Here is a 19,152-nt window from a genome sequence, read left to right on the forward strand (position 1 = left end):
TCATTTAACCCTGTTTACCTCAATTTCCTCATTGACAAAACAACTTGGAGAAGGAAATGGCAAACCACTCCAGTCTCTTTTCAAAGAAAACCCCAAATGGGGTAGCAAAGAATGAGACATAACTGAAAAATGACTGAACAACAACTCACATCTTGACTAGCTATGTGACCCTGGGCAAGTCACTTAACTGCTGTCTGACTCAGTTTCCTTACCTGTAAAGTGAGGATAATAATAGCATCTACCTCCCAGAGTTGTTGTGAGGATCAAATGATGTTTTGCAAACCTTGACATGTTAAATACATGCTAGTTATTATTGTTGTTATACAGCCCTTGAATCCATCAGGAAGGGCCATTAAAAGGGAAGCCTTCTTCTACCTCCTGACTAGAAGGTAAAAAAAATCTCAAAGTTGAGGCAAGCCTTCTACCAATTCTGCAAGAAAGGTCTCCTCTCCTTCTGAAAGAGCATGGCCGTAACCCAGTTGAGGATTGCAACTGTTTCTAAAGTGGAAGGTGGAGGTAGTGGTGATGATCACCAAGCCAGGGAATCTATCGGGAGATTCTCAGAAGCTAGAAAGGACACTGAGGTGGTGTAGTACCTGGAGGTGGGAGTATTCCTTGAAAATGTGCGTTGTTACCATTGTGACTTTCCCCATGGACCCGATGTGGATTTATGGGAGAGTGCACCCCAGATTAAGGGTGGGATGCTTTTATAACCACTGTTCCTGCTATGCCATTGGAGTAAATACTTTTACTAAGAGCTAATTAGCAGAAATTAAGGGGGTTCTCATCAATCGGGCAATTCCTGAAAATATTGTGGTAGATAATTGTGATGGAATACCAGAAATGATGAGTGGGATGGTTTCAGAATAACCTGGAGAGACACACAATGATTCAAAGTAAAATGAGCAGAACCACGAGACCCTTGTACACGGTAACAGCAATATCACAAAGGATCAACTGTGAATGACTTAGATATTCTCAGCACTACTGATCCAAGTCACTTCCAAAGGACTCAGGATGAAGAATGCTATCCACCTCCAGAGAAAGAACTAATGGCGTCTGAATGCAGATTGAAGCAGACTATTTTTCACTTTCTTTATTTTTTTTATGGGTTTTTCCTTGGCCTGTGTCTTCTTTCACTTCATGACTAATATGGAACTATGTTTTGCATCATTGCACATGTATAACATATGTATATATATATATATATATATATATATATATATATATATATATCAATATATCAAACTGCCTACTGTCTCAGAGAGGGGGAAGTGGAGGGAGGGAAAGAATTTGGAACTCAACATTTTTGAAAATGAATGTGAAAAATTGTCTTTATGTGTAATTGGGGGAAAATGAAAATTTTTTAAAAGATAATTAGGGCTACTCACAAATAAACATTTATTTGTTGTTGTTTTGTTCTGTCTGACTCTTCATTACCCCATTTGGTATTTTCATGGCAAAGATATGGAGTGGTTCGCCATTTCCTTCTCCAGCTCATTTTACAGATGAGGAAACTGAGGCAAATGGGGTTAAGTGACTTGCCCAGGTTCACACAGCTAGTAAGTGTCTGAGGCCAGATATGAATTCACGAAAATGAGTCTTCTTTACCCCGGGCCTGGCACTCTATCCACTGCACCACCTAGCTGCCCTAAACATTTATGAAGTGCCTACTACTTTCCAGGCTCTGTGCTAAGCACTGGGAATACAAATAGCAAGAAGATAGTCCTTTCCCTCAAGAAGCTTACAATCTAACAGACAAAAGGAAGCTGTAAAGCTTTCCTAGTTTTCTTCCTTATCTGACTTCTCCTCCGGCTCCTTTGCTGTTTGCTCTTCCAGGTCACACCCTCCACCCTCAGCTGTCCCATAGGGTTCTGAACTGGGCCCTCTTTTCTTCTCTTCTCCATGAATACTCCTTCACTTGGTGATCTCAGCAGCTGCCGTGGATTCCATGATCATCTCTACACTGATGATTCTCAGATTGACCCCTCTTGCCCCAGTCTCTCTTGCTGACCTCAAATCTCCAACCTCCAACTACCTTCCAGATGTCTCTAGATATACCAGATGTCCAGTAGAAATCTTGCAGAACTCATTATGTTTCTCCCTAAACTATGCCCCCTCCTACCTTCCTTATTCCTATAGAGACAGCACCACCCTACCAATCCCTAAGGCTCACAACCTAGGAGTCATCCTGGATTCCTTGTTCACTCTCACTCCCACATCCAAGCTGTCGCCAAGGCATGTCTATTTCAGCTTTGAAACGTGTCCAGGATACACCCCTTCTCTCCTCTAATACTGGCACCCATCTAGTGTGGGTCCTCGTCATCTCTCAGCTGGGCCATCACAAGAGCCTGCTGGTAGGTCTGCCTGCCTCAAGTCTCTCTTTGCCCCAGCGCATCCTCGACTTAGGCATCAGTCTTTTCCCCAAAGCTTAGATCTGACCATATCTCCTCTCTCTGTCCAGTAAACTTCAGTGGCTCTCTTTGCCTCCAGGAATAAATACAAAATACTTTGGCATTCAAAGCCCTTCATATCCTAGCCCTCTTCTGCCTTTACAACCTTCTTACATCTTACTCTTCAAAATGTTCTCTTCGTTCCAGTGACAGCAACCTGGCTGTTCCTCAAATAAGATCCTCCATCTCTCTGCTCTGGGCATTTTCTCTGGGTCCCCAATTCATGGAATGTTCTCTTCCCCCAACTAATGACTTCCCTGGCTTCGTCTTCTTCAAGAAGCCTTCCAGTGTCTTCTCTCTATTAATTATTTACTATTTATCCTGCATATAGCTTTGCTTTGTACATATTTATTTGCTTATCATCTCCTCATTAGATTGTAAGCTCCTTGAGGGTAGGAGCTATCCTTTGCCCCTTTTTGTATCCCTAGCACTTAGCATGGTACCTGGCACATAGCAGGTGCTTAACTAATGTTGATTGATTGATTAATGAGTGAGAGTGAAGAGGTGGAGGTGACTCCAAAATGGAAAACCCGGTTGACTGAAAGAATGGCTGAATGCTTTTCGCAAAAATGGGGAAGTTAGGTTTTGGAGGAAAAGGTATTAGCTTTAGAACCTGAGAATCATCTGCATAGGGATGATAATTGAACTCTTGGGAAATAATGAGATCCTCAAGAGAAGCAGCATGAAACAGAAGCAGAGTCGTGGCATGCAGCCACATTCAGGGAATGGAAAGTGGTTGGTGAGATGGACTGAGGAGGAGCAGCCAGGTGGAAGGAGCCAGGGCCAGCTCAGTCACAAAACCCAAATGGACCCAGAAGGAGGGAATATCCTGCCTATCTGTGTCCACACAACATATTTCCTCCTCTCCTCATCATGGTCAATCTATAAGCTCCTTAAGGACAAAGACTGTCTCATTCAATTTAACTCTGCATTTATTAAGTGCCAACTGTGGGCCAAGCCCTGTGTTCAGTGATGGGGAGAGAAAGAAAAACAAAGCGTTCCCTTGTGCCAGGAAGCTTACATTCAGCTGGGGACGGGGTGGTGAGTACGAGGTGGGATCAGACAGATAATGTGGAGAGGGGCCCACTCCCCTCATCCCTAACAGTAACAGCCCGGCTGACTAACTGCCAATAGGCTGTTGTTCTCCTTGTGATTTGTCCTTTGTTTTCAAAGAGGACCAATGACATTACGTCTTGATTTATTCATGAATTGGATTTAAGTGAGGCAGAGTTACACTAAGTCGTCAACCTCGCTCTCCCTTCCCCCTGTCACTGAAGTTCAGTGGCAAGATAAAAGTCAAGATGACTGGCAATGGCCTGGGATGCAGTGGGTGACCTTGGCATCTTCAGTGTCTGCCCAAGCTTAAAGCACTCCACACCACCAGCTTCAGACGCCTTCACGGCCCATTGGAACAGATTGTTCTCATCCACCCATTCCACCAGGGGAAGTCTTCACATGCTTGGGGTAGACATCCCCTAACTCACCAACAGGTTTGAGGTTGCGCTTAACCTGTCCAGCCCGTCTGTTGAGATGGTTTTTTACCAGAATGTCGCTGATGCACATGCTGCAGCGTCCTGGAACCACAGGTGAGAGCTGGGCAAATCAGGTGGACCCCGGAGGTGGAAAGCAGCCCCAGAAGAAGGCTCGGCAAGCCCTCACAGCAGGGATGCTAGCCCTCCCTGGACACCCCATCCACAGATAGGTCCAGGGGCTTGGGAGCGTGGCACCCCCCAGACTACTGGTCCTGCTTTCAGCACAGCCGTCCTCTATGGAGGCTGCTTCTGTAGAGAAGGAACCAGCCACGTCTACCAGCTACCATATGTGGGGCTTACTTGAAGTCAGGCACCCCGTAGGCGGGATAAGAGGCAGCATGTACAGGCAGTTCAAACCACTCCTTGACCATCATCTCCACTGAGATCCTGACGGAGAAGACCAAGGACTCTGAACCCGAGGGGCTTGGGAAGAGCACTGCTTCCAACCCCGTGCCCTCTGCCATCCTCCTGGGAAGGAGGGACAGCTCCTGCAGGGGGCTGCAGCCACAGCTGCTGAAGACCCAGGGAGGAAAGTTCTGGCCACTAGATCCTTGGCAAAGTCAATTGGTTCAACGTCAGAAACCGCTATCATTTTATGGGCAGAAAAGACTTCAAAGAAGGAGCGTTAACAACTACGTGGCCCCTTCCCCGTAAGGACCCGGGACCTTCCCATCTGTCTGGCAGCTGAAATCTTCCCTGTGTGTTGTCTCCCCCATCAGAATGTGAGCCCTTGGACGCAGGGACTGTCTGACTTTTCTATTTGTCTCCCCAGCACTTAGCCCAGCGCTTTGAATGTAGTAAATGTTTAATAAATGTTTCATTCATTCAGATAAGTACCAAAGTCCAGCGCAGTATCGATGCTTAATAAATGTGAGCTGAATTTAGAGCCAGAGGCAGGCCTCAAGAGCGCTGGAGAGGACCTCGAAGAAGGCTTTTCAGAGGGACAGAAGTCAACGAGAACTTCATAGGAGTCAGAGGATGGGGGCGGGGGCGGAGGTGAGGCTGGGGTGGGAGAGCGATGTGTGAGTACGCTTATACCCTACCTGCATGACCTTGGGGGGAATGAAAAAGGGAGGAGCCAGGCTACAGAGGTGCCAAGATGGGGAATCCCACTTCCTGAAGTCATTCTAGTGACAAGCGTCCAGATGGTGCTGGGTGTGAGTGACTAATGCTTTGCCTATCCTTGGTGCTGTGGGAAAGGGGAGATTTATCTTGTCTCAGCTCCTGGCTGAACATCCACCGTCACCCCTACTGTGGGCTGGGTCACGGCCATCCTGCCTGCTCCTCTCTGTGTTTCTCGGGCCCTGGTTACTAATTATAGAATCACAGAATTCGTGTGGAGGGAGACGTCAGCATCTATCGAGTCTAACCTAGAAGTAATGGTTGTAGTATAATGATCATAATAATAGCGAGTGTGCCTACAGAGATGTATATGTTGCTTTTAGATTTGCAAACTGCTTCACAAACGTGATTTCATCTGATCCTCCCAACAACCCAAAGACTTAGATGCCTCTCCTGACTCTCTTGGGGAGCAATTCCCCCAAGATCATTCCCGTTCTGTCACCTCCAGGAGAAAGTTCCTTCTTCCTTACAGGAGAAACAAACAATCACCGGCTCTCCCTTCTTTCTCTATTCTATTATTATTTCCCAAGGACAAGGACCCCATCCCTTCTTTGACCCTCTTTTTGTTCCACAATAGTACACACACACACACCACACACACACACACACACACACACACAGAGGTACATACACACACACTCACAAACACATACACACATATACACACACACTCACACATACATACTCACAAACACACATGCGCGCGCGCGCGCACACACACACACACACACACACACACACACACACACACACACATTTTTATTATTCTTAGCTTCCTTGGCAGCCTCAGCTCAAACTGAACTTTGGATTCTCTCTTGCCATTTTTACAGAAGTGGACCACACTCTTCCACTCCTCTCCTACTGGGCCTTGCTCCCATCTTCTGCACGTTTCTTTTCCAAGTTCAAGTTGCTTGAGCATTACTCCTTTCTTTCTATCTCTGCTTTAGAGTGCCTGAGATGGAGAGAAGGGGGATAGGTCTCCCTTGCCTTCTGGCACCTAATATCTGTCCATATAGAGGTGTGGATTTGTATATATGCAAATCAATCCAGCAATTATCCCTCTGCTCCCTTGGCCACTCCCACTCATTAAATCCTTGGATCCGAGCTTCATTGATTTATGTCTGCCCAGGTAATGAATATATAAAGCTCTTAATCAGATTAAAGATAATAAAAGTGGAAATAGTACATGTAATATAGATCTAGGCTGTAGATTCAGTGCACATCTGGGCCCAACCCCTCCCAAGGGAGAGACCTCTCCCTGGAGCTGAGCAAAGACACATCTCTGGTGTCTGCCATAGCGAAGAAAAAGTATTCTCACTCCCACAAAGCACTGACTGGATGTTAGACGTCTTGGTTGTCTCTCTAAGGACAACAGGGACCTCAGTTCTGCCTTCCAGGCTTCTCATTGGCTTCTCCCCCACCTCCTTTCACTCTTATTCTTGTAGAACTATACCCCAATCCCCAACAGTACCTGGAAGAAAGTAGGTGCTTAATAAGTGTATCTGACCTATCCTCCTTAGATCCTGGACCTGCCAGAACTGAAATAGGGTACTGATCAATATTCCCTATACTACAACTCTCCACACAAAATTTGCTTGTCATAAATTTAACCCTGGTAGTCAGTCAACAAACATTGATTAAGCACTTATGGTGTACCAGGCATTGTGTTACATGCTGGGGATACAAAGAAAGGCACAAACATAGTGCCTTACCCTCAAAAGGGGAAAGGTGGATTGGGCACCATTCCCTTCCCTTCCTAAATTTATCATCACCACAATCCACAACCTCTGGGCAAATGCACCCTGTGCATGCCCATCATATTTGTGGTGATGATGAGTTTAGAAAGGGGAGAGAGGAGATATATATCTACCTATCTATCTACAGCTATATCTCCTCTCTCCCCTTTCTAAACTATCTACATCTAATCTGCAGAGAGAGAGAGTCTGAGAGGTGATTGTGCTAGTGAAAGGAGGGCCAGCTTTGATGGACTCATCAACGTCTAACTGCCTGTTGTCTTTGTCCTTCTGGAAGGCCCCTGTGAGCCAAGACTTACTGCTGATTCACCTTTGCAGGAGTGTGCTGGTAAATGTTTAACAACCAGATCTGGGGTAGAGGGGCATCTACTTAACACACTTTTAAGTTTAATTAATTGGTATTATTAACACTTTCTCTATCACTTTTTAAAGTCTAGACTCTAGGCAATCAACAAAATGATAAATCAAGCCCTGATTTGTAGCATTTGCCAGTTTCTGATTTAGGTGGCTCGGTGGCTAAAGCACTGGGCCTAGAGTCAGGAAGACCTGGGTTCAAATTTAGCCTCAGATACTTACTAGCTGTGTGACCCTGGGCAAGTCACTTAACCTCTGTTTGCCTTGATCCACTGGTGAAGGAAATGGCCAACCACTCCAGGATCTTTGCCATGAAAACCTCATGGACTATATTGTTGTTCGATGGCACACAGGGTCATGTGGAGTTGGACACAGCTAAACAACAACAATAACAATAAGCCATGTAAACGCCCACACTGAAAACTTACCAATCATCCGTGCTTGTGTTCCCAGCAGCCCCTGGCACAGGACTTTCCACATAGTCCCGCCATAGCTAAATTTCATCAGCTTTTTCTTGGTTCTCAGGTCCTCACCCGGCTTGGACGTGGGCAGCTTTTGGACCTTCTCCCCAGCTCCCACCAGCTTCAAGAGTCTCCTCCCTTTGGTCCTTAGGGATTTCTGTCCTGGTTCTCCTGCTTACCTTTTCAGGTTCTTTTCCTGGATCTAATAATAATAATAGTGATCATTATTGCATTTATATAGCTTTCAATATTTGCAAAACACTTTACTTATGTTTTCTCATGTGGGTAGGTGCTGTTATCACCCCCATTTTCCAGATGAGGAAACTGAGGCTGAAGAAGGTTGTGTGCTTTGCCCAAGGTCAAACAATAGTAAGTGTCTGAGGCAGGATCTGAAGCCGGGTCTTCCTGACTCCAAGTCCAGTCGTACCCTTGCACCTCTGTCTTGAGTCTTCTTCCCTTGCATGCCCTTTCTAGACTGTCTTCCTTGTCCATCTCATTGCTCTGAAGGGTTCAAGGAGCGTCTTTATACAAATGACTCCCAAACTTACAAAGCCAACTCAAATCTCTCTTCTCAATTCAAATGGCTTATCTGCACATTTCCATCCAGATGTCCCATGAGCAGCTCAAACTCAATGTATCCGAATCGAAACTTATAATTTCTCCTCTAAAACCATCACTCTTCCCACTTCCTCTTTTTTTTTCTGTCAAGGGAACCACCAGTCTCTTAGCCACCCAAGTTTATTACCCAACCCCGAGGTTATTCCTGATTCTTTCTCCCCCTTACTGCCATATCCATTCAATTGCCAAGGACTGGTGGTTCTACTCCCATGAGGTGCTCCTCCTATCTGCTCCCTTTACTCCCATTCTAATTTGGGCACCATTTGCCTGTTGTCTGGACTATTTCCATAAATTCCTAATTGATCTTCCTGCTTCCAATTTCTCTACTCTCCAACTGATCTTCCACATAGCTGCCAAAGTCATTTTCCTAAGGCGCAGGTCTAGCTGTGTCATTCCTCTGCTCAAAAGCTTTGGTGATTCTCAATTACCTCCAGGTTCAAATGCAAATTAATGAGCCTAGCATTCATGGCCCTCCACAATCTGACTCCTGCCTACACTCCTCATTTTATTTTATATTCTTCTCCTTCATGCCAAACTAGACTATTTGTCATTCCTTGAACTCAAAATGGCGCCTCCTGCCTTCATACATTTGTTGTTGCTGGGTTTTTGTTTTTGGCTAGGTAATGGGGTTAAGTGAGTTTCCCAGGGTCACACAGCTAGTAAATGGCAGGTGTCTGAGGCTGGATCTGAACTCAGGTCCTCCTGACTGCAGGGCCCATGTTCTATCCACTGTACCACCTAACTGCCCCTGTTCCATACATTTGTATGAGCTATTTTCCATGTCTGGAATACATTCTCTCCTCATCTTCACCTTTCAGAATCCATATCTTCTTCTGAGGCTCAGCTCCTCTCTGATCTTTTCCCTGATGCTCCAAATTGTTAGTGTTCTTTCTTCCTCCTCAAATTACCTTGTTTTATTCATGTTTTATCCCCCCCCCCATTCATTTACTCATTCATTCAACAAGCTTTTATTAAACTCTGACTTTTTGTTAGGCACTGTTCAAGGCACTGGGGGATACAAAGACAAACCTGAAATAATCTTTGCTTTCAAGGAAGTTACACTCTATTAAGGGAGAAAAATGGATATAATTATATACAAAATGTAGATAAAATAAATCCAGTGCTCTGTAACTTCTATCTTTCATTCTAGTTCTGAGAAAAACCGACTTTTTGCCTCAAACAGAACAAATTTTATCTCATCTGCCAAAAGTCCTTTCAAAGATTTCAACAGAGCAATCAGGTCTTCCCAAGTCCCTTCTTTTCCAGGGAAAACAAAATGGGAGTATAACGGCCCTCCTGTTTATTCAAATGATTCTCATATGTGTTATGGGACCTGAAAGAAAAACTCAGAAATGGTTGCTAATCAACAGACTTTTTTACATGAAATGCAAAGGTGATGGACAGTCGGGGGAGGGGTGAGGAAGGGGGAATCTAGGTGCAAACTCAGATTTTCCTAATGTTATTTACTCATTTCAGTCATGTCCAACTCTTTGCAACCTTATTTGGGTTTTCTTGGCAAAGACACTGGAGTGGTTTGCCATTTCCTTCTCCAGCTCATTTTACAAATGAGGAAACTGAGACAAACAACAGAAAGTAACTTGCCCAGGGTCACACAGCTAGTAAGTGTCTGAGGCTGAATTTGAACTCAGGTCTTCCTGATTCCAGGCTCAGTGCCCTATCAACTGTGCAACTTAGCTGCCTATAAGGCTTCTTGTATGCAGAAAAACAACAAAATGAAAGGAAATGCTTATTATACGCTAACCAGCTACATTCACAAGGTATAGGGATTCATGGCAGTGCAGAAAAGCAAACCCACAATTAATAAGCATCTGCTTTGACAAGGTACAGGTGATATATGGTACAGGCAGTTAACTATAGAAAGAAATATGTGTTCAAACAGGATATAGGACCTAAAGAGCTTTTCAAAGACTGTGTATGTTAGAGTTGGAGGCAGCTAAGTGGTGAAGAGAATAGAGCAGTGGGTTTGGAATCAGGAAGTCCTGAGTACAAATCCAGCCTCAAAAACTTCCTAGCTGTGTGATCTTTTTTTTTTTCTCAATTAATTTATTTTGATTTATCAACAATCACTTCCATAAGCTTTTGAGTTTTAATTTTTCTCCCCCTCCCTCCCTGCCTCCCTTCCCACCTCCCTCCCCAAGACGGCTCACAATCTGATATAGGCTCTACATATACATTCCTATTAAATATATTTTCACATTAGTCATGTTGTAAGGAAGAATTAGAACCAATAGGAGGAACCACAAGAAAAAGGAAACAAAACAAAACAAAACAAAAAAACAGCAAACAGTATGCTTCCATCTGCATTCAAACTCCATAGCTCTTTCTCTGCATGTGGATAGCATTTTCCTTCATGAGACTTTTGGAGATGTCTTACATCCTTGCATTGCTGAGAAGGACTAAGTCTATCAAAGTTAGTCATTGCAAAACATGGCCGTTACTGTGCACAACGTTCTCCTGTTTCTGCTCATTTCACTCAGCATCAGTCCATACGAGTCTTTCCAGGTTTTTCTGAAGTCTGGCTGCTCATCATTTCTTATAGCACAATAGTATTCCATAACATTCATATACCACAACTTGTTCAACCATTCCCCAATTGATGGGCATTCCCTCAATTTCCAATTCTTTGCCACCACAGAAAGAGTTACTATAAATATTTCTGTCCATGTCGGTCCTTTTCCCATTTGTATGATCTCTTTGGGATACAGCCCTAGAAGTGCTATTGCTGGGTCAAAGGGTATGCACAATTTTATAGCCCTTGGGCATAGTTCCAAATTGTTCTGCAAAATGGTTGGATCATTTCATAACTCCACCAACAATGCATTAGTGTTCCAATTTTCCCACATCTTCCCCAACATTTATCATTTTCCTGTTTTGTCATGTTAGCCAATCTGATAGGTGTGATGTGGTACCTCAGGGTTGTTTTGATTTGCATTTCTCTAATCAATAGTGATTCAGAGCACTTTTTCATATGACTATAGATGGCTTTAATTTCTTCATCTGAGAACTGCCTGTTCATATCCTTTGACCATCTATCAATTGGGGAATGACTTGTATTCTTATAAATTTGACTTAGTTCTCTACATATTTTAGAAATGAAGCCCTCTAACTGTGTGATCTTGGGCAAATCACTTAACCTCTCTTTGCCACTGGAGAAGGAAATGGCAAACCACTCCAGTATTTTTGCCAAGAAAATCCCATACGCAGAGGTACACGAGGGCATGGAGAGTCTGACAAGACTGAGTAACAACAGCAAAGTGTTAGGGTTTGTTTATTTGTTTTTCTTTTCCAGCTCACTTCAGCAGTCCTGTAATTGCTTAAAACCAAAATGGGAGTTACTTAGATTCCATTAAATCGCCATCAGTTAAATCAGTTAAACTCCATTTCATATGAAACCTTTTAGAGTCCCTCTCTATCTTCTTCTGAGTGTGTTCCAATTTTGTTAGTATTTTCCCCAGAACTGATTATCCAGACCTGAATACAACAGCCCAGCTGAGGTCTAACCAGGGTAGGGTACAACGGACCTCCCTAGAATCTCCTTCTTTACCTCCTAGCTTCTCATAATTAGACCCAAGATCATATATGATTTTTTTGCCTGCTGCCTTACACTGCTTAATCAAATGGAACTTGTGGCCCACTAAAACCTGCAGATCATTGTTCAGGGACTATAGGCTAGCTCCTCTTCTCTAGCCTCCTATTCCAATAGAATGTTCTTCTGAAGGGCAGGGACTTTCAGTTTGTTTTGCTCATGGGCCATGATGTGGGACAACAGATGAAGTCTTACCCTTCCCTGGGGCTGCTGAGCTCAAGGTTCGAACTGAGGTTTCTGAACTGTTCCTGAAATCAGCACTCATCAATCATTAGCCATCATCAGAGTGGTGTCAAAGTGTCAACAAGTCTCCAGCCAGGGTATGGGGCAGATGAATGGCAGATGCCCAGTTGGAGAAAATTCACTCTATGCTGGATAAAAAAGTCCTGTGGTACTAGAGGCTTCTGCTTGCCTGCACCACCACCACCACCACCAGCACCACACACACACACACACACACACACACACACACACACACACACACACACACACAAGGACATTTGACTCAGGGCCATAGAAACTCAGGATGGGAAGGGGCATCATCAGAGTGGAAAATCCACCCCAAACTGCCATACGGATTCTGCTTAAAGATCTCCTTATAGTCACTGAGTGGGTGCTGCTTCAGTCAAACTGAGACCTGTTAAAGACATCAGCTTGAAAAGGCCAAGGTCCCCTCACTGCATCCCAGACCATCTCCAGTCATCCTGATTCATATGTTGCCACTGGACCCAGATGGCTCTGGAGGAGAAAGTGAGGCTGGTGACTTAAATCCTCCCTCCCTACCTCCCTTGAATCCAATTCACTTTCGTGTCATGGTATCACCTCCCTGATGTCATGGTCCTCTTTTGAGAATGAAGGATAAACAGCAACAGTAAAGACCTCCAATGTGTGTGTATGGGGAAAGCGCACCATCTCTGGGACAGTTCTAACCATTAGGAAGTTTCTTCTGACAGTAAGTCTCAGATTGGCCTCTTTCTAGCTTCCTCCTATCATGCCTGGTTCTGTTCTCTGGGGCTGAGCAGAACCAAGGCGAATCCTTCTTTCCTAGCCCTTCAGACACTTAAAAACAGCTAGCATGTCCCCAAGTCTTCTCCAGGCTAAACATTCCTGGTTCCTTCACCCAGTTCTTATATGAGAATAACCATCTCAGCTGCCCTCTTCTGGACTCCCTCCAACTTATAATAACAGCTAACATTCAAATTGCAATTTAAGTATTGCAAAGTACTTTTAATTCTATTATCTCTTTTAATCCTCATAACAGCCCTGGGAGGTGAGTGCTATTATCATCCCCATTTTACAGATGAGGAAATTTGGGCAGACAGAGGTTAAGTGACTCACCCAAGGCCACACAACTTAGTAAATGTCTGAGGTAGGATTTGAACTCAGGAGTTCCTGATTACAAGGCCATCACTCTAGATACCAGACCACCTAGCTGTCCCTAAGCTGTCAGTGTTCTTCCCAAAATGTAGCAAAGCAGGGGCAGCTAGGTGGCACAGTGGATGGAGCATAGGCCCTGAAGTCAGTAGGACCTGAGTTCAAATCCGATCTCAGACCAAATACTTGACACTTACTAGCTATGTGACCCTGGGCAAGTCACTTAACCCCAATTGCCTAATAAAAATTAAAAAAAAAAACAAAACCAAAACCAAAAATGTAGCAAAGCTGAGCATAACGTTCTCAGTGTAATCTAACAAGGGCAGGCCTGGAACGACAGAACTATCCCTGCTTTGGTTCTGGGCACTGTGTGTCCATGCTCAGTAAAGTGCTTAGCACAGTACTTGGCACATACCAGGTAAATGCCTGTTCCCTTCCTCCACCCTCCCCTTCCCTACAATTGAGTTAGCTTGCTCGGTTGCCAAAACCTAATGTTGATTTATGTCAGGCTTAAAGTCCACTCATACCCTCAGCTCTATTTCTGACAAACAGCTGTCCAACAGAAGGGAGCAAGCTTTCGTTTCTTTCTTTAAAAGAAATCACTTTTCAGTTCAAGGATAAAATGCACACTCCTCGGTGGCATTTATATCCTTTCCCTTTCTGGATCCAGTCTTCTTTTCCAGGCTTGTTTCAAATTACAGTACTGCCCTCCGTGCATTTTATATTCCAGTGAGACTGACCTACTCCTACTCCATGATTTTCCTCCCTCTGTGACTTTGCAAAGGCGGTCCCTCATGCCTGCAATGTCCTCTCTCCTCATCGCTGTCTTAGAATCCTTAGCTTTTTTCAAAGGTCACCTCAGGTACCACTTTCTACTATGCATCTTTTCTGCTTTGTTCCAGAAGGCCAGGAGCCCTGGATGAAAGCTGCAAAAAGGCCAAATTTAGGGTTGAGGTTGGGGAAAAAAATTCCTAACAATTAGAAGTGTCCCAAAGTAAAACAGGCTGCTTCAAGAGGTGGTAGGCTCCTGCTTCCTAGAGATCTTCAAACAGAGAGTGGGGTGGAAGACCTGAATTCAGATTCAGCTTCAGACACTCACTTAGCTGTGTGACTTCGGGCAAATCACTTAACCTCCGTTTGCCTCAGTTTTCTCATCTGTAAAATGGGGATTTTTTTTGAGGATCAAATGAGATAATAATTGAAAAGTATTTAGCACAGTAGTAGCACATAGGACATAGTAGATGCTATATAGATGTTAGCTGCTATTATTGTTGCTGTTAACATCACCTGTTGGATATCTTATCGTGAAAATTCCTGTGGACTAGAGAGTCACCGAGGTCCCTTTTCAACTCTAAAATTCTGTTCTTCTGGGTTTCTGGTTCAGTGGCATGGACGTGGAGAGCTGTAATATAGGCATTTCCCATGTCCTTAATTTGGCTAAAGGTTATACTAAAGAGCAGATTGGTAAGTACAGTTGGGGGCTGATATATTCCATTTGGGGCTACCTGATGTTATGAGGAGACAAGGAAGGGGGGCAGCTAGGTGGCGCAGTGGCGCAGTGGATAGAGCACCGGCCCTGAAGTCAGGAGGACCTGAGTTCAAATCTGGCCTCAGACCAAACACTTGACACTTACTAGCTGTGTGACCCTGGGCAAGTCACTTAACCCCAATTGCTTAAAAAGAAAAAAAAACCCTAAAAAAAAAAGAGGAGACAAGGAAGGGCAGTTGAGCATAAAGAGAAGGAATACACACGGTTGTAGGGGCTTGGCTGAAGCTCTCCCTTTCCTTCTAGTGAATGGAATCCCAGAATTGAATGTCACATACCAGATTCGGTATAACCAGGGCAGACGATCAGGGAACTAGGCCCATCCTACTTCTGGGCACCCTGGGGCCCCCATGGGGCCCCCATGGGCTCTCCCCCATTGAAGGTCTTCAAGAAAGCTCAATGACCACTTATCAATTTTGGCGTGGTGAGGTCAGAAAGCATTTGTTAAGTGCTTGTTATGTGGGGTTTCTTTTGAGCATGAGTTCAACAGAGTGCCTATGTTCCTTCTAGCTGGAAAATTCTGAGCCTTCCCTCTAACTGCAAGTGTTTTGTCCCTCCCATGGGTAGATGGTATAGCGGTTAGAGTCAAAGGCTGGAATGTAGCTAGGCAAGAGGAAGAACTTGGCCTCTGGGCTTAGCTTTTGGCTTGCTCAGATTTGTTTGCATTTTGGAGACTCTTAAGGGAAAAAACCCCCACAAACAAACAACTTGGTGAGATTTCCTTGGCCAATCTTCTCTGAGATAGGTTTTGGGGCCCAGGATCCCCTTAAAGAAACCAAGCAGGGAATGACAAGGAATCTCTAAGTCAGAAGAGGTTTCCGACCGACTCAGCCCTTCCTGAACAGGAAGTCAAGGCACACATTTATAAATGGGCATGACACTATGGGGCAAAACTGTAGGCCATTGCAGATATGAGGGGGGCAAGTTAGGGTGAGGAGGTCAGATTGGTTAGAGAGATAGGAACAGTGGGAGATCAGCTATGGGCAAAACAGCAGGTCTGGACAGTTAAACAGCTGGAATTTAGACTGGATGTGGACAGATTTGGGGTTCCTGCAGGCTTGAGGGGTGCTGGCACCAGAATGGTAGTGGGGGGCTGTGGTTGAGGGGACTAGGAGGACTTTGTGAATGTTCTGGATGAGGGGGTGGGGGATCGTGCGGGGTATGCAGCAGGCGCAGGCCCCGGGAGACTGTAAGTGCCTAGAGGGGACACCCATTCCCTTGAGTCTGACTTCCCCCGGGCCAGTGACCCAGGCAGTGAGTGCAGACTCCAGCCCAGGGCCGGCTGATTGACAGCTCAGGCTGGGGGCCCGGCTCCTTTAAGGGCGGTGCTGGGGGCGGGGCTTCCCGCCGGAGTCTGCGCAGTGGCGGCGGCGGCGGCGGCGGCGGCGCGGCGGCGGCGGCGGCGGTGGGTTCACTTCCAGGTTCCGCCGAGGCTGAAGAAGCTGAGGGGGCTGAGGAGGCCGGGCCGGGCTGGGGCCGGGGCCGGGGCCGGTGCCGCCTCCCCGCGGAGCCGCCGCCGTCCGGAGCCTCCCGCAGGACCGCGACCAGCGTGGGCCCTGAGGACGAGGACGAGGGCGAGGGCGAGGCGAGGCCGGCGCAGCCATGGTGAGGAGCCCTGGCCGAGGCGGGGGGCGGCGGGGGCGGAGCGGCGGGGATCCGGCGGGCGGGCCGGCCCGACCGAGCCCGAGGCCCCCGCGAGGCCGACCCCGACCCCTGCCCCCCCATCGCCCTCTCTGCCCCTTCCCCCTTAGATGTCCCACGTCCAGCCCCCTCCCCTTGGCTTGCCCTCCTCTTCTCCCTGCCCCCTCCGTCCTCCTCCCTCCTGCTGCCCCCTGCCCCCTCGGTGCTCCCCTCCCCCTCGGTGTTCCCCTCCCCCTTGGTGCTCTCTCCCCCCCCCGCACCTGCCGCAGGCTTTTCCGCCGCCCCCTCCCCCCCGTGGCGCCCCTCCTTCCAGTCTGTCCAGCATTTCTGGAGCATCTTCCAGGGGCCCGGCAGGAGCTGGACACCGGGGTGTGGGGTGTCCAAGGACGGAAAAGGGAAGCTTCAGGTGTATGGGGGAGACCCGGACGGGGGCGGGAGAGGGGCCTGGCTCTGGAGCGGGAGGACCTGGGTTCCAGTCCCGACCCTGCCCCTTTCTGCACTCCTCGGTGACCTTGGGCTCTTCAGACCAGGGCCCGCCTGGGCCTCAGTGCCCTCGTCTGTAAGGTGCAGGGGCCGCACTCGGGTGCCTGCCGGCCCTGGGGCTGCGATCTGTGAGTGTGTGCCGAAGGCATGGCAGTTATGCTGGAGGGGAAGCCACGACGTAAGCCTGGGGACAATCCGGAAGGGGGGGGTCCTAAGAAGTGAAGTGAGGAGGGGCTGCCGACCGAAGGCCACTCGGGCGCCCCCCCCCCCCTTCTCCATTTCCTTCTTTTCTTCTGGGCTCAATCCCAACCCCCTCCTCCACCTCAATTTCCCAGGATCTCAGAGGCCATCTTAGACCAACTCCCTGGTCCCACTTTACAGACGAGGAAACTAAGGGAGGTCACAGAGATAGTGGTCACCCAGGTAATTAGGGACACAGCTTCACACTGGCCTGAGTTGTCAGAGGTAGACCCCACCAAGGGGGACCCCAAGCTTTTGACATGATAGCATGCCCAGGGGCAAAGGGCAGCCCTTGCCTGTATCATTGCAAGGAATGGTACAGCCCATGAGGGAGGCTGGGCTGAGCATGGAGCTGGACTTGAGCCAGAAAGACCTGGGTTCAAGTCCCACCGTTTAAGCCCTGCTCACATGAATTTGTCTGGGCTGCCCTCAGTCACCTTCAAGAAGCTGTTCTCAAGACAAGGGAATGGTTTCCTTTGAAGCATTGTTTGGTGTGGAGATGGTCGGCTTTGGACCTTAAAGAGTCTGTTTACAGGAGGAGGTCGATTTAAACTTTATCTTTATTCCATTAAAACCAACTGTTTGCTTTTAGGGCATAGTTTTTGCTTGTTTAGTTTAAGAATCGCTTGGGCATCTCTAGGGTCCAGAGCATTGGGCTGGACAACTAGGAACTGTGTGGGAGCTCTCGGGAGGGCAAAGGCAGCACAAAATTTGGGAAGGTCTGGTCTGGGAGTCTAGATTTGGGGCGTGGGAGGCAGTGGGGGGAACAAGGCCACTGGTGACTTTTGTTCAAAATAATACGGGTCAAATTCAGTAAGAGAGAACAAAGATGGTTGGACTAGAGTCCAGACTGGGAGTCTTGAGGAAATTTGGGAGGAAACAATCTGTTTCTATTGAAGGTCTATTTGTGAAGTTCTCCAAAGCCTGCTTATCCTAGAAACCTGTTCGTGGGTTGATTATTTTACTTACTGGATTTAGCTCAAGTTAGAGGTTACTTGACATTTGCATTGTGCCCAGTGCTGTTTCAGAATGCATTGATGCTTTAGCTTGGAAATAGCCCTAAATGTTTCTTTGCATAGGTGGACTGTCACCCATAGGCTGTTTGAAACCCTTAAATAATAGTCTAGAGCAGGCCAAAATCCCTAGCCCCGTTTTGGACAGAAAAGTCTTAAGCTAAACTGAGTCGTGAATCATGTTCTCCTGGGAGGTTCATCTTGAATTCCAGTCTGGTCCCCAATCTGATGGTATAGAAAGAACAAGATTACTCTGAGCTTGCCACTAACTTAACTATGTGACTGAGGTTGGGCTCCTTCACTGTAAAAGGGTTTGGGAAGGTTGGACTTGAGGCTCCCTAAGGCCCCTCCCTCTCAGCACTCTGGCTTTGGGGGGAGGTGTCATAGTTAACAGCCGTTTTTGGATTTATGTGGTTTATGAGATCTTTCCTTTGTAAGCCCTTTTGAGTTGAAAGGCCTTTGTAATCAATCAGTTGATCAGCAAGTATTTATTAAGCACCTACTATGTGCCAGGCCTATGAAGAGGAAAAATGGACCATACCCAGCTGTTAAGGAGTTGGCATTTCTGTAAAAAGTCTCTGGATGTGAGGCAGCTATAAAATAAGAGCATTAGAGAAGTTTCTTAATACGTCCTTAAATAGAATGGAAATTGGAGATGGCATGTCAGCTTCTTGTCAAAGAAGTAACAAACTGTCTTAAGAGAATTACATTGTTAAGTGTTTGCTGAATTTTTTCCTAAAGACGTTCTTTGATGCTGCTATTGTATACGTTAACATAGAATAAAGCACCAGTGCTTAGTGTTTATGTTAACAGAAACAGAGGGTAGGAAATACTCAAAAGAAGTGAACAGAGGCAGGTTTTTCTGAGTCTTGGATCTTGCCTAACACCTTGGAGGTGCTTAATGAGCAGCCACTGACCTAGGTGACGTAACGCCTCCCCATAGAGGCATCGAAG

The 19,152-nt window shown here is 46.4% G+C and overlaps 1 protein-coding gene across 3 annotated transcripts in view; it reads left to right on the top strand.

Moving 5' to 3' along the window:
- The first annotated feature begins 16,214 nt into the window (after positions 1-16,214).
- Positions 16,215-19,152, top strand: part of ZYG11B (zyg-11 family member B, cell cycle regulator) — a 58,415-nt gene continuing 55,477 nt past the window's right edge. For all 3 annotated transcript variants that reach the window (XM_020987789.2, XM_078156640.1, XM_020987794.2), the window contains exon 1: positions 16,215-16,426. In XM_020987789.2, the coding sequence (XP_020843448.1) occupies positions 16,424-16,426 (3 nt within the window). In that variant the 5' untranslated portion in view covers positions 16,215-16,423. The remainder of the gene's footprint in view (positions 16,427-19,152) is intronic.

Source organism: Phascolarctos cinereus, unplaced genomic scaffold, assembly GCF_003287225.1.
Source record: "Phascolarctos cinereus isolate Bilbo 61053 unplaced genomic scaffold, phaCin_HiC Scaffold_5;HRSCAF=322, whole genome shotgun sequence".
Taxonomy (NCBI): Eukaryota; Metazoa; Chordata; class Mammalia; order Diprotodontia; family Phascolarctidae; genus Phascolarctos; species Phascolarctos cinereus.